The sequence below is a fragment of the Ranitomeya imitator genome, chromosome 10 (genome assembly GCF_032444005.1).
Source record: "Ranitomeya imitator isolate aRanImi1 chromosome 10, aRanImi1.pri, whole genome shotgun sequence".
Lineage (NCBI taxonomy): Eukaryota > Metazoa > Chordata > Amphibia > Anura > Dendrobatidae > Ranitomeya > Ranitomeya imitator.
In genome coordinates this window covers 52246381-52262094 of record NC_091291.1, presented here as the reverse complement: position 1 = coordinate 52262094, position 15714 = coordinate 52246381, and the positions used below count along the sequence as shown (strand labels likewise).

Below are 15714 nucleotides of genomic sequence, written 5' to 3'. Positions count from 1 at the left end.
TGTATCCTTTGGTCTTATCCATATTTGGTATATGCTTTTTATGGTGACATTTGCAGCATGCTGTGATTTCGTACGCACTTATAATACAGCCAAGAAAACAACGGATGATAGGAGCTGCCCCATAGATTAACATTGGTCAGAGTGGTATGCGATTTTTTATCGCATAGCACCCGTCCGTATTATGTTCTAGTGTGACTCCGGCCTTAGAGAATAAAAGGATCTACAATCTGAAATTGGACATGCCAGATTCTTATCTCCCCCAACAATTATCAGTCAGAAGCACCCATACATACTCTACTGTCAGCTGTACCTTTGATATTGGCCAGTGTTAGTCTTTTGTTCATTTGTGATGTTTAAGGTATGGGCACTGTTGTGAATTCTGCTTTTGGGTTCCTCCAGTGGTTGTAGGTGGGAATGGAGTTGTCTCTGAGGCGCAGTCCTGGCCAGGTGTATCTGCTGATTGCAGTTCTGACTGGGATATTTCGGTGTGCAGGATTCTTTAGTCCTTGCCAGTTGTCAATGTTTCTTGTGAAGTGTTGGATCTATTTCTGGCTTCTCCTGCTTAGCAGCCAATTCAGCAAAGATAAGTGTCTGTTTCTTTTTCTGTGGCACACATGCAGTGTGCTTATATTCTGTGCTATTCATTTGTTTTCTCTTGTCCAGCTTAGACTGTGTCAATGTTTTCTCAGTCTTGTTGGATTCTCTGGAGTTGCAGATATACGCTCCACATCTTTAGTTGGATGGTGGAGTTTTTGTATTTTCTGCTGTGGATATTTTTGGAAGGATTTTAATACTGACCGCTTAGTATCCTGTCCTCTCCTTTCCTATTTTAACTAGTGTGGCCTCTTTTGCTAAATCCTGTTTCCTGCCTGCGTGTGTCTTTTCCTCTACTACTCACAGTCATTATTTGTGGGGGGCTGCCTATCCTTTGGGGTTCTGCTCTGAGGCAAGGTAGAATTCCTATTTCCATCTATAGGGGTATTTAGTCCTCCCACTGTGTCGAGGTGTCTAGGTCTTGTTAGGCACACCCCACGGCTACTTCTAGTTGCGGTGTTAAGATCAGGGTTTGCGGTCAGTATAGTTACCATCTACTCCAGTGAAAGTTTTCATGCTGCTCCAAGGTCACCTGATCATAACAGTACAACTGGCCCATAATGCATTTCAGAAGAAGGGAAGAAAGGTCTTGAGCCATTTTTTTTTCTTCAGTCTACTTTGTCTTCTCCTCCCTCTTTATCTCTGGGTGGCTGAAGAGCCTTGTGCTAGCATGAATGTTCAGGAATTAGCTTCTCGTGTAGACCAGCTTGCTGCTAGGGTGCAGGGTATTTCTGATTATATTGTTCAGACTCCTGTTTTAGAACCGAAGATTCCTACTCCTTATTTGTTTTTTGGTGACAGGTCCAAATTTTTGAGTTTTAAAAACAACTGTAAACTGTTTTTTTGCTTTGAGACCTCGATCCTCTGGTGATTCCATTCAGCAGGTTAAAATCGTCATCTCCCTGCTGCGTGGCGACCCGCAGGATTGGGCATTTTCCCTGGAATCTGGGAATCCGGCTTTACTTAATGTAGACTCCTTTTTTCGGGCTTTGGGATTATGATATGATGAACCTAATTCTGTGGATCAAGCTGAGAAGACCTTGTTGGCCCTGTCTCAGGGTCAAGAGGTGGCAGAATTGTATTGTCAGAAATTCAGAAAATGGTCTGTGTTGACTAAATGGAATAATGATGCTTTGGCGGCAATTTTCAGAAAGGGTCTTTCTGAATCCGTTAAACATGTCATGGTGGGGTTTCCCACGCCTTCTGGTCTGAGTGATTCTATGTCTTTGGTCATTCAGATTGACCGGCGCTTGCAGGAGCGCAGAACTGTGTGCGCTGTGGCGTTATCCTCAGAGCAAATTCCTGAGCCAATGCAGTGTGATAGGATTCTGTCTAGAACGGAACGACAAGGTTTCAGACGTCAGAATAGGTTGTGTTATTATTGTGGCAACGCTTCTCATGTCATTTCTGTCTGCCCTAAGCGGACAAAGATGATCGCCAGTTCAATTACCATCAGTACTGTACAACCTAAATTTTTGTTATCTGTGTCCTTGATCTGCTCATTGTCATCATTTTCTGTCATGGCGTTTGTGGATTCAGGCGCCGCCTTGAACTTAATGGACTTTGAGTTTGCCAAGCGTTGTAGTTTTCCCTTGCAGCCTTTGCAGAACCCTATTCCTTTAAGGGGCATTGATGCTACACCCTTGGCTAAAAATAAGCCCCAGTTTTGGACACAGGTGACCATGCGCATGGCACCAGCCCATCAGGGAGACTGTCGATTTCTGGTGTTGCATAATTTGCATGATGCTATCATGCTGGGTTTTCTGTGGTTGCAGGTACATAATCCTGTGTTGGATTGGAAGTCCATGTCTGTGACTAGTTTGGGTTGTCAGGGGGTTCATAATGATGTTCCTTTGATGTCAATCTCCTCTTCTTCCTCTTCTGAAATTCCAGAGCTTTTGTCTGATTTTCAGGATGTATTCGATGAGCCCAAGTCCAGTTTCCTTCCACTGCACAGGGACTGCGATTGTGCTATTGACTTGATTCCAGGCTGTAAGTTTCCTAAGGGTCGACTTTTCAACCTGTCTCTGCCTGAACATACCGCCATGCGGAGCTATATTAAGGAGTCTTTGGAGAAAGGGCATATTCGACCATCTTCTTCACCGTTGGGAGTGGGGTTCTTTTTTGTTGCTAAAAAAGATGGTTCCTTGAGACCCTGTATTGATTATCGCCTCTTGAATAAGATCACGGTCAAGTTTCAATACCCTTTACTTTTGCTTTCCGATTTGTTTGCTAGGATTAAGGGAGCTAGTTGGTTTACCAAGATTGACCTTCGGGGGGCATATAATCTTGTTCATATTAAGCAGGGTGATAAATGGAAAACTGCGTTTAACATGCCCCAAAGGCCATTTTGAATACCTTGTGATGCCATTCGGACTCTCTAATGCTCCATCTGTTTTTCAGTCCTTCATGCATGATATCTTCCGGACTTATCTTGATAAATTCTTGATTGTATATTTCGACGATATTTTGATTTTTTTCCGATGATTGGGAGTCTCATGTGCAACAGGTCAGGATGGTATTTCAGATCCTTCGTGACAATGCTTTGTTTGTGAAAGGGTCTAAGTGTTTCTTTGGGGTGCAGAAGGTTTCTTTTTTGGGCTTTATTTTTTCTCCCTCGTCTATAGAGATGGATCTGGTTAAGGTTCAGGCCATTCATGATTGGATTCAGCTCACATTCATGAAGAGCCTTCAGAAATTTTTGGGTTTTGCAAATTTTTATCGCCGTTTCATTGCTAATTTTTCCAGCGTGGTTAAACCCTTGACCGATTTGACGAAGAAAGGCGCTGATGTGGCGAATTGGTCCTCTGCGGCTGTCTCTGCCTTTCAGGAGCTTAAACGTCGATTTACTTCTGCTCCGGTGTTGTGCCAACCGGATGTTTCTCTTCCGTTTCAGGTTGAGGTTGACCCTTCTGAGATTGGGGCAGGGGCCGTTTGGTCTCAGAGGGATCCTGTTGGTTCCTTAATGAAACCATGTGCCTTCTTTTCCCGTAAGTTTTCGCCTGCAGAACGCAATTATGATGTCGGCAATCGGGAGTTGTTGGCTATGAAGTGGGCGTTTGAGGAGTGGTGACATTGGCTTGAGGGAGCTAAGCACCGTATTGTGGTCTTGACCGATCATAAGAATTTGATATACCTCGAGTCTGCCAAACGGCTGAATCCTAGACAGGCTCGATGGTCCTTGTTTTTTTCCCGTTTTGATTTCGTGGTCTCGTACTTTCCGGGTTCTAAGAATATTAAGGCTGATGCCCTCTCTAGGAGTTTTTTGCCTGACTCTCCTGAGGTCTTAGAACCGGTCGGTATTCTGAAAGAAGGGGTGGTCCTTTCTGCCATTTCCCCTGATTTACGACGGGTTCTTCAGGAATTTCAGGCTGACAAACCCAACCGCTGTCCTGCGGGGAAACTGTTTGTTCCTGACAGATGGACTAGTAGAGTGATTTCTGAGGTTCACTGTTGCGTGTTGGCTGGTCATCCTGGCATTTTTGGTACCAGAGACTTGGTTGGTAGGTCCTTTTGGTGGCCTTCTTTGTCATGTGATGTGCGTTCTTTTGTGCAGTCCTGTGGGACTTGGGCGCGGGCCAAGCCTTGTTGTTCCCGTGCTAGTGGGTTGCTTTTGCCATTGTCTGTCCCTGAGAGGCCCTGGACGCATATTTCGATGGATTTTATTTCTGATCTTCCGGTCTCCCAGAAGATGTCTGTTATCTGGGTTGTTTGTGACCGGTTCTCTAAGATGGTTCATTTGGTGACTTTGCCTAAATTGCCTTCCTCTTCAGATTTGGTTCCGTTATGTTTTAAGCATGTGGTTCGTTTGCATGGTATTTCGGAGAATATTGTGTCCGACAGATGTTCCCAGTTTGTTTCTAGGTTTTGGCGGGCCTTTTGTGCTAGGCTGGGCATTGATTTGTCTTTTTCTTCTGCATTTCATCCTCAGACAAATGGCCAGACCGAGCGAACTAATCAGACTTTCGAGACTTATTTGAGATGCTTTGTGTCTGCTGATCAGGATGATTGGGTGGCCTTCTTGCCATTGGCCGAGTTTGCCCTTAATAATCGGGCTAGTTCGGCTACTTTGGTTTCGCCTTTCTTTTGTAATTTTGGTTTTCATCCTCGTTTTTCTTCTGGGCAGGTTGAGCCTTCTGACTGTCCTGGTGTGGATTCTGTGGTTGACAGGTTGCAGCAGATTTGGGCTCATGTGGTGGACAATTTGGTGTTGTCTCAGGAGGAGGCTCAACGTTTTGCTAACTGTCGTCGGTGTGTTGGTTCCCGGCTTGGGTTGGGGATCTGGTCTGGTTGTCTTCCCGTCATGTTCCTATGAAGGTTTCTTTCCCTAAGTTTAAGCCTCGGTTTATTGGTCCTTATAAGATTTCTGAGATTATTAATCCGGTGTCTTTTCGTCCGGCGCTTCCGGCCTCTTTTGCTATCCATAATTTCTTCCATAGATCTTTATTGCGGAAATATGTGGTGCCCGTTGTTCTCTCTGTTGATCCTCCGGCCCCTGTGTTGGTTGATGGAGAGTTGGAGAATGTGGTTGAGAAGATTTTGGATTCTTGTTTTTCGAGGCGGAGGCTTCAGTACCTCAAATGGAAGCGTTATGGCCAGGAGGATAATTCTTGGGTTTTTGCCTCTCATGTCCATGCTGCTGATTTGGTCCGTGCCTTTCATCTGGCTCATCCTGATGGTCCTGGGGGCCCTGGTGAGGGTTCGGTGACCCCTCCTCAAGGGGGGGGTACTGTTGTGAATTCTGCTTTTGGCTTCCTCCAGTGGTTGTAGGTGGGAATGCAGTTGTCTCTGAGTAACAGTCCTGGCCAGGTGTATCTGCTGATTGCAGTTCTGACTGGGATATTTAGATGTGCAGGATTCTTTAGTCCTTGCCAGTTGTCAATGTTTCTTGTGAAGTGTTGGATCTATTTCTGGCTTCTCCTGCTTAGCTGCCAATTCAGCAAAGATAAGTGTCTGTTTCTTTTTCTGTGGCACACATGCAGTGTGCTTATATTCTGTGCTATTCATTTGCTTTCTCTTGTCCAGCTTTGACTGTGTCAGTGTTTTCTCAGTCTTGTTGGATTCTCTGGAGTTGCAGATATACGCTCCACATCTTTAGTTGGATGGTGGAGTTTTTGTATTTTCTGCTGTGGATATTTTTGGAAGGATTTTAATAGTGACCGCTTAGTATCCTGTCCTCTCCTTTCCTAATTTAGCTAGTGTTGCCTCTTTTGCTAAATCCTGTTTCCTGCCTGCGTGTGTCTTTTCCTCTACTACTCACAGTCATTATTTGTGGGGGGCTGCCTATTCTTTGGGGTTCTGCTCTGAGGCAAGGTAGAATACCTATTTCCATCTATAGGGGTATTTAGTCCTCCAGCTGTTTCGAGGTGTCTAGGTTTTGTTAGGCACACCCCACGGCTACTTCTAGTTGCGGTGATAAGATCAGGGTTTGCGGTCAGTATAGTTACCACCTACTCCAGTGAAAGTTTTCATGCTGCTCCAAGGTCACCTGATCATAACAGGGCACCATTAGAGTATGTGCACACTATGTCTTTTAAATTTCTGTGAACCCGACAAATTTTTCAGGTGGAAGACACTTCAGGACATGCTGGTGTCTTTTCTCCTGAAGAGTCTTATTTTGCATCTTTTTTTTCCATCAGTTTTTCCTCAACATCTTTTGTTTGCCAATTTTGGAGAAGTCACTTCTTTTAAACTCTTGACATCTTTGGAAGCCTAAAACAGTTAATGGAATCGGAACAGCAAACCGTTTTCACATTGGAGTGCATATGTTCAGACCATTTAGAGTTTACTTTTTCAACCAGGTTATACAGCGTACCCAACTGAAAAAAGTAAAAAAGCTGAGGCCGTCTGAATATTGGGCCTTTCACATCTTTTATCCACTTCATGACTTTTGAAGCTTCAATTTAAAAGACGTTACAAACTATGGTAACTATGAACAGGAAGTCATTTTGACAATGCTGCACATAAGTTAATTCATTTTTTCTACTTTTTAAGCTTTTCAGGCAAGTTTTAGGCAGAATCCGCCAGATAAAAACACTGTGTGTGCATGTGGCACCCCAGGAGTTTGGGTACCACAGTGGTGCTGCCTTCCTCTCGGGGAGGGTAGTGCCATGCCTGGAGACAAGAGGGATCCCTTTGGCAGGTAATCCCACACACACAACACATTCTGAATCCAGGCCAGAAGGGGGAGCTCAAAACCAGGTTTTAGGGGAGCGTCCCTCAATAAACATCCTGGTCTGGAGGAGGAGTCAGACAGTTGGTCCAGAGAGACTAGAGAGAGCAGGCGTCTGGTGCAGATGAGAAAGGAGGGAGAGGAAAGGAGCGGTAAAGAGATTAGGAGCTCTGGGAGGCTGCGATTGGGCCTCCCGTGAGCCAGAGCGTAGAAAATGGGCACCGGGAGCCTGAGGCTGTGGGGATCTGCAAGCCCCATAGCAGAACCGGAGGGCATAGGACTGCATCTAAATTGCCCATACCACACCTGAGGTACAGCAGCAGTTAGAGCCTGGAGTCACCGTGTCAGAGACCTCAAGAGAATGGCTCAAGCTGCTTACCGTGCAGGTACTGTCCCAGGACAGAAGAGAAAAGGGTACCTTGCCAACAAGCTACAGGTAGCAAGAGACCTGAAAAGCAGCGCATAGTGGAAGGCTTCCAACCTGACCTGCCAAGGGGATTTTCACTTGTTTCCAGGCTGCCTGGACTCCTTCTACACCTGTTGCCAGTACCCTGGACTGAGGCGACTACTACTTCAGTAAACCAGGTAAAGACAGCAAACCTGTGTGCTCTGTTATTTACTGGCAACCCACCATCCTTGCCATATACCTTGGGAGCCTTGGGCACCCCGCTTCACCTGTGGGAAGCATCACCATCTTGCTGCAACAACACCACCCCAGAGGACCCCTTAAGCAGCGTCGGTCCCTATTGACCTGAGAACCACAGGTGACGTTACGAATATAGACTTCATTAATCCCTTTTTAAGACCTTTCCCCTTTAATTTGAGTGCCCAGGGCACGGACCGGGTCGCTGCCACCGCTGCCACCTTTTAATCACAACCGAACCCAGTGCAGAGTACCCCAGGCCCTGGCGGGCGACTCATGCATACTTCAGTTTGACTTGCCAGGAGAAGGAATGACAGAAAGTGACTAGTGCAGAATGAACGCAAGATATGACACTTGACTATACATATTTTTTTTTCTCAATATGGTGCTCAGTTTTTACCTTTTCTCAGAAATGGGCTTTTCTCCTGGTCCATGTAAAAAGCTGGCACGAAACTGTAATTAGCCATATTGTTCTGTTTCATGTTCTTAAAAGAAGCATTTTTCACCACAGAGTCTATCGCTTCGTCATCTAACTCCTTTCCAAGAAATTTGCAAATCTTAATCACGCTTCCTCGTAGGTCCTGTTGTCAATTAGAAAAATCCAATATTTAGCATAATAAATATGCAGCATTAAATGAAATATTTATGTTTCTACTTTTATGGTGAGACTACACACTGCGACTGGACACATGAGGCCAAAACTCCATTCATGCTGTTTGCCAATTGCTGCATAATTTTACTTACAAATAGTGCAGACATTGGCCCTCGGGGGCCGGAAGCAGCCTTAATGCATGATGTGTATCTGCATCATATGACTGCACTTACATCTTACAAGTTACTACCTTCATTACTGCATGTCTATCTGTATCTTGCTCTGCTCCATGATGGCATGCTATGATGTAACACATCAGTTATTCAGATTATCTAACTGAATTCTCAAGCAGTCTAAAAGTAATTTTCATCTTCATTAGGGATGAGTGAATCCATGGAGGTTCAGGTTCGGTTACCCAACTGAACTTTAGTTCTGCCTCTTTTTCTCTCTTTTCCTCTCTTTTTCTCTCTTTAGCTCTCTTTCTCTCTCTCCAGACTCCTGAAATGTAAAACAGACTTCCAGGAGAAGCCTATATTCGGAGTTCAGCATAGGACACTATATGTCCAATATGCACCCCAATCTTTACAGTTCAAGATTGCTCAGCTCTAATCTTCATCATCATAGGTTCCTGCTACAGTGTTGTATCTAATTGTTCAGACTGGTTGCAAGTTTACTAGGAATTTGATGCGCGGATATTTTCTTATGTTGAATATAGAATGAATACAAGTAGCAAGAAACAGAACTAGCAGCAATAAATATGCATAACTAGAGTTGCATTCACTTTTGACAACTAATCAACACTTTTTTTGCTTTGAGGATGGTGGCAGAGGTCAATGATTATGATTATGGGACAACCTCTTTAAACCATTTACCCCCGAAGGTTGTTTGCACATTAATAACCAGGCCAATTTTTACAATTCTGACCACTGTCAATTTATGAGGTAATAACTCTGGAACGCTTCAACGGATCCTACTTATTCTGAGATTGTATTTGCATGACACATTGTACTTCATGATAGTGGTAAAATTTCTTTGGTATGATTTGCACTTTTTTGCGAAAAAAAATGGAAATTTGGGCGCATGACATATCTCAGAAGGGAAGAAGTGGCATTTGACTTTTTGAATGCAAAATTTGCTGGAACAATTGGCAGACGCAATGTCACATATGGATTGCCTCTGATGTGCCTAAACAGTAAAAATCCCACACAAGTGGCACCATTTTGGAAATTAGACCACTCAGGAAACTGAAATAGATGTGTGGTGATAACAATGAACCCTCAGGTGCTTCATAAAAATTTATAATGTTGAGGGGTGAAAATTAAAAAAATGATGTTGAAAATTTTGCCCACAAATATGTTTTTGCCCCATATGTTGCAATTTCTTAAGGGTAGCAGGAGAAATTGCACCATACAATTTGCTTTGCAATTTCTCCTGAGTATGCCGATACCCATTATGAGGAAGAAAATTACTGTTTGGGCGCACGGCAGGGTGCGAAAGGAAAGGAGCGTCATTTGACTTTTTGAATGTAAAATGTCCTGGAATCATTAGCGGACGTCATGTCCCATTTGGAGAGCCCCTGATGTGCCTAAACAGTGGAAACCCTCTACAAGTGACCCCATTTTGGAAACTAGATCCATCAAAGAATGTATTTAGCTGTGTGGTGAGCATCTTGATCCCCCAGGTGCTTCACAGAAGTTTATAATGCTGAGTCACGAAGATATTAAAATCACATTTTCCTCACAATAATGTTATTTCAGCCCCAAATTTTGCATTTTCAAAAAGGTAACAGGAGAAATTGCACCATACAATTTGTAGTGCAATTTCTCCTCAGTATGCCAATACCCAATATGAGGGAGAAAACTACTGTTTAGGTGCATGGTAGTGCTCGGAAAGGAAAGAGCGAATTTTGACTTTTTGAATGTAAAATTTCCTGGCATCATTAGTGGAGGCATGTCCCATTTGGAGAGCCCGTGATGTACATAAACAGTGGAGAATTTCCACAAGTGACCCCATATTGGAAACTAGACCTCTCAAGGAATGTATTTAGATGTGTGGTGAGCATATTGAACCCCCAAGTGCTTCACAGAAGTTTATAACTTTGAGACATGAAAATAAAAAAAAACACATTTTCCCCACAAAAATGTTATATTGGCCCAAGTTTTGCATTTTCAAGGGGAACAGGAAAAATTTCACCATACAATTTGTTGTGCAATTTCTCCTGAATACACCGATACCCCAAATGTGGGGGAATACTAATTTTGAGGCATAGTGCAAAGCTCAGAAGTGAAGAGGTGCCATATTGGAGTTCACATTTTGCTGGAATGGCTTGAGGGTGCCATGTCACATTGGCAGAGCCCTTGAGGTGTCAGAACAACAGAAAATACCTATATGTGAAGTGATTTTACAAAATACACTCCCCAATGAATTCATCTAGGGGTGCAGGGATCATATTGACACAACATGTGCCTCACATACAAATTACATTTTTACCATTATAATATTGTTTTAGCCCCAAGTTTTTAATTTTTCTAAGGGCTAATAGGATTTTTTTTTACAACAAACTGAGGTCCAATTTTAGCTGAGTGCGCCAATACCCTACATGTAATCGGGTAATATTTTTCAGGCACAGGGCAAATCTCAGAAGGCAAGGAGCACCAGATTTTATGGTTATGGTTTGCTAATTCCTTGACCCACTCGGAGAGCCCATGAGGTGCCAACAGAGCAGAAGCCCCAATAAGTGACCCCATTTTATAAAGTAAACTTCTTAATGAATTCATCTAGGGGTGTAGTGATCATATGGACACCCCGAGTCTGTCACATAATTTTACACCTTTGGGCATTGAAGAATAAATAACTACATTTTTACCACCAAAATTTAGTTTTAGCCCCAGATTTTACATTTTCACACAAGCAGTGAGTAAAAATGGCACCACAATTTGTCCCACAATTTCTACTCAACGTAGCAATAAACCATATGTGGCTGTACACTACTACTTAGCTATACGAAGAGACTTGGGATGAACGGAGAGCTATTTGCCTCCTGGAGCGTAGATGTTCCTAGAAGAGTTTGCAGACTCCATATACAGAGCTTCTAATTGCTAAAAGAACATAAGTCCCCTTAACCCCTTCCCGACCCATGACGCCACATAGGCGTCATGAAAGTCGGTGCCAATCCGACCCATGACGCCTATGTGGCGTCATGGAAAGATCGCGTCCCTGCAGATCGGGTGAAAGGGTTAACTCCAATTTCACCCGATCTGCAGGGACAGGGGGAGTGGTAGTTTAGCCCAGGGGGGTGGCTTCACCCCCCCGTGGCTACGATCGCTCTTATTGGCTGTTGAAAGTGAAACTGCCAATCAGAGCGATTTGTAATATTTCACCTATTATAACTGGTGAAATATTACAATCCAGCCATGGCCGATGCTGCAATATCATCGGCCATGGCTGGAAACACTAATGTGCCCCCACCCTACCCCACCGATCGCCCCCCCAGCCCCCCGATCTGACCGGTACACTGCTCCGGCTCCCCTCCGTCCTGTGCGCCGCTCCCCCGTGCTCTTGTCCGCTCCCCCCGTGCTCCAATCACCCTCCACGTGCTCCAATCACCCCCCCTGCACTCCGATCCACCCCCCACAGTGCTCCGTTCCACCGCCCCGGTGCTCCGTTCCACCCCCCGTGCTCCGTTCCACCACCCCCCGTGCTCCGTTCCACCCCTCCCGCGCTCCGATCCACCCCCCCATGCTCCGACCCCCCCCCCCGTGCTCCCCCCCACCCCATCATACTTACCGATCCTGCCGGGGTCCGTCCGTCTTCTCCCTGGGCGCTGCCATCTTCCAAAATGGCAGGCGCATGCGCAGTGCGCCCGTCGAATCTGCCGGCCGGCAGATTCGTTCCAAAGTGCATTTTGATCACTGAGATATAATCTATCTCAGTGATCAAAATAAAAAAAATAATAAATGACCCCCCCCCCTTTGTCACCCCCATAGGTAGGGACAATGAAAAAATAAAGAATTTTTTTTTCCACTAATGTTAGAGTAGGGTTAGGGGTAGGGTTAGGGTTAGGGTTGGGGGTAGGGCTAGGGTTAGGGGTAGGGTTAGGGCTAGGGTTAGGGCTAGGGTTAGGGATAGGGTTAGGGCTAGGGTTAGGGCTAGGGCTAGGGTTACGGCTAGGGTTAGGGGTAGGGTTAGGGCTAGGGTTACGGCTAGGGTTACGGCTAGGGTTAGGGGTAGGGTTAGGGGTAGGGTTAGGGCTAGGGTTAGGGTTTCGGTATGTGCACACGTATTCTGGTCCTCTGCGGATTTTTCCACTGCGGATTTGATAAATCCGCAGTGCTAAACCGCTGCGGATTTATGGCGGATTTACCGCGTTTTTTCTGCACATTTCACTGCGGTTTTACAACTGCGATTTTCTATTGGAGCAGTTGTAAAACCGCTGCGGAATCCGCACAAAGAAGTGACATGCTGCGGAATGTAAACCGCTGCGTTTCCGTGCAGTTTTTCCGCAGCATGTTTACAGCGATTTTTGTTTCCCATAGGTTTACTGTAAACTCATGGGAAACTGCTGCGGATCCGCAGCGTTTTCCGCAGCGTGTGCACATACCTTTAGAATTAGGCTATGTGCACACGGTGCGGATTTGGCTGCGGATTCGCAGCAGTGTTCCATCAGGTTTACAGTACCATGTAAACATATGGAAAACCAAATCTGCTGTGCCCATGGTGCGGAAAATACCGTGCGGAAACGCTGCGTTGTATTTTCCGCAGCGTGTGCACCATTAGAATTAGGCTATGTGCACACGGTGCGGATTTCGCTGCGGATCCGCAGCAGAGTTCCATCAGGTTTACAGTACCATGTAAACCTATGGAAAACCAAATCCGCTGTGCCCATGGTGCGGAAAATACCGCGCGGAAACGCTGCGTTGTATTTTCCGCAGCATGTCAATTCTTTGTGCGGATTCCGCAGCGTTTTACACCTGTTCCTCAATAGGAATCCGAAGGTGAAATCCGCACAAAAAACACTGGAAATCTGCGGAAAATACGCAGGTAAAACGCAGTGCCTTTTACCCACGGATTTTTCAAAAATGATGCTGAAAAATCTCACACGAATCTGCAACGTGGGCACATAGCCTTAGGGTTAGGGTTGGAATTAGGGTTGTGATTAGGGTTATGGCTACAGTTGGGATTAGGGTTAGGGGTGTGTTGGGGTTAGGGTTGTGGTTAGGGTTGTGATTAGGGTTATGGCTACAGTTGGGATTAGGGTTAGGGGTGTGTTGGGGTTAGTGTTGGAGGTAGAATTGAGGGGTTACCACTGTTTAGGCACATCAGGGGTCTCCAAACGCAACATGGCGCCACCATTGATTCCAGCCAATCTCGTATTCAAAAAGTCAAATGGTGCTCCCTCAATTCCGAGCCCCGACGTGTGCCCAAACAGTGGTTTACCCCCACATATGGGGTACCAGCATACTCAGGACAAACTGCGCAGCAATTACTGGGGTCCAATTTCTCCTGTTACCCTTGTGAAAATAAAAAAATGCTTGCTAAAACATCATTTTTGAGGAAAGAAAAATGATTTTTTATTTTCACGGCTCTGCGTTGTAAACGTCTGTGAAGCACTTGGGGGATCAAAGTGCTCACCACATATCTAGATAAGTTCCTTGGGGGGTCTAGTTTCGAAAATGGGGTCACTTGTGGGGGGTTTCTACTGTTTAGGCACACCAGGGGCTCTGCAAACGCAACGTGACGCCCGCAGACCATTCCATCAAAGTCTGCATTTCAAAAGTCACTACTTCCCTTCTGAGCCCCGACGTGTGCCCAAACAGTGGTTTACCTTCACACATGGGGTATCAGCGTACTCAGGAGAAACTGGACAACAACTTTTGGGGTCCAATTTCTCCTGTAACCCTTGGGAAAATAAAACATTCTGGGCTAAATAATTATTTTTGAGGAAAGAAAACGTATTTATTATTTTCACGGCTCTGCATTATAAACTTCTATGAAGCACTTGGGGGTTCAAAGTGCTCACCACACATCTAGATAAGTTCCTTTCGGGGTCTAGTTTCCAAAATGGGGTCACTTGTGGGGGGTTTCTACTGTTTAGCCACATCAGGGGCTCTGCAAACGCAACGTGACGCCCGCAGAGCATTCCATCAAAGTCTGCATTTCAAAACGTCACTACTTCAATTCCGAGCCCCGGCATGTGCCCAAACAGTAGTTTACCCCCACATATGGGGTATCACCGTACTCAGGAGAAACTGGACAACAAATATTGGGGTCAAATTTCTCCTGTTACCCTTGGGAAAATTAAAAAATTCTGGGTTAAATAATTATTTTTGAGGAAATAAAACGTATTTATTATTTTCACGGCTCTGCATTATAAACTTCTGTGAAGCACTTGGGGGTTCAAAGTGCTCACCACACATCTAGATAAGTTCCTTTCGGGATCTAGTTTCCAAAATGGGGTCACGTGTGGGGGGTTTCTACTGTTAAGCCACATCAGGGGCTCTGCAAACGCAACGTGATGCCCACAGAGCATTCCATCAAAGTCTGCATTTCAAAACGTCACTACTTTACTTCCGAGCCCCGGCATGTGCCCAAACAGTGGTTTACCCCCACATATGGGGTATAAGCGTACTCAGGAGAAACTGGACAACAACTTTTGGGGTCAAATTTCTCCTGTTACCCTTGGAAAAATAAAAAATTGCAGGCTAAAAGATCATTTTTGAGAAAATAACTTTTTTTTTTTTTATTTTCATGGCTCTGCGTTATAAACTTCTGTGAAACACTTGGGGGTTCAAAGTCCTCACCACACATCTAGATTAGTTCCTTTGGGGGTCTAGTTTCCAAAATGGGGTCATTTCTGGGGGATCTCCAATGTTTAGGCACACAGGGGCTCTCCAAACGTGACATGGTGTCCGCTAATGATTGGAGCTAATTTTCCATTTAAAAAGCCAAATGGCGTGCCTTCCCTTCCGAGCCCTGCCGTGCGCCAAAACAGTGGTTTACCCCCACATATGGGGTATCAGCGTACTCAGGACAAACTGGACAACAACATTTGGGGTCCAATTTCTCCTATTACCCTTGGCAAAATAGGAAATTCCAGGCTAAAAAATCATTTTTGAGGAAAGAAAAATTATTTTTTATTTTCATGGCTCTGCGTTATAAACTTCTGTGAAGCAGCTGGGGGTTTAAAGTGCTCAATATGCATCTAGATAAGTTCCTTGGGGGGTCTAGTTTCCAAAATGGGGTTACTTGTGGGGGAGCTCCAATGTTTAGGCACACAGGGGCTCTCCAAACGCGACATGGTGTCCGCTAACAATTGGAGCTAATTTTCCATTCAAAAAGTAAAATGGCGCGCCTTCCCTTCCGAGCCCTGCCGAGTGCCCAAACAGTGGTTTACCCCCACATATGAGGTATCGGCGTACTCGGGAGAAATTGCCCAACAAATTTTATGATCCATTTTATCCTATTGCCCATGTGAAAATGAAAAAATTGAGGCAAAAATAATTGTTTTGTGAAAAAAAAGTACTTTTTCATTTTCACAGATCAATTTGTGAAGCACCTGAGGGTTTAAAGTGCTCACTAGGCATCTAGATAAGTTCCATGGGGGGTCTAGTTTCCAAAATGGGGTCACTTGTGGGGTTGCGCCAATGTTTAGGCACACAGGGGCTCTCCAAACGCGACATGGTGTCCGCTAACGATGGAGATAATATTTCATTC

General features: G+C 44.9%; 1 protein-coding gene across 3 annotated transcripts in view; it reads right to left on the bottom strand.

The window, feature by feature from the left end:
• LOC138651265 (sulfotransferase 2B1-like) overlaps positions 1-15714 on the bottom strand; it is a 275352-nt gene that overhangs the window by 27986 nt on the left and 231652 nt on the right. For all 3 annotated transcript variants that reach the window (XM_069741329.1, XM_069741330.1, XM_069741331.1), the window contains one exon: positions 7810-7990. In XM_069741329.1, the coding sequence (XP_069597430.1) occupies positions 7810-7990 (181 nt within the window). The remainder of the gene's footprint in view (positions 1-7809; positions 7991-15714) is intronic.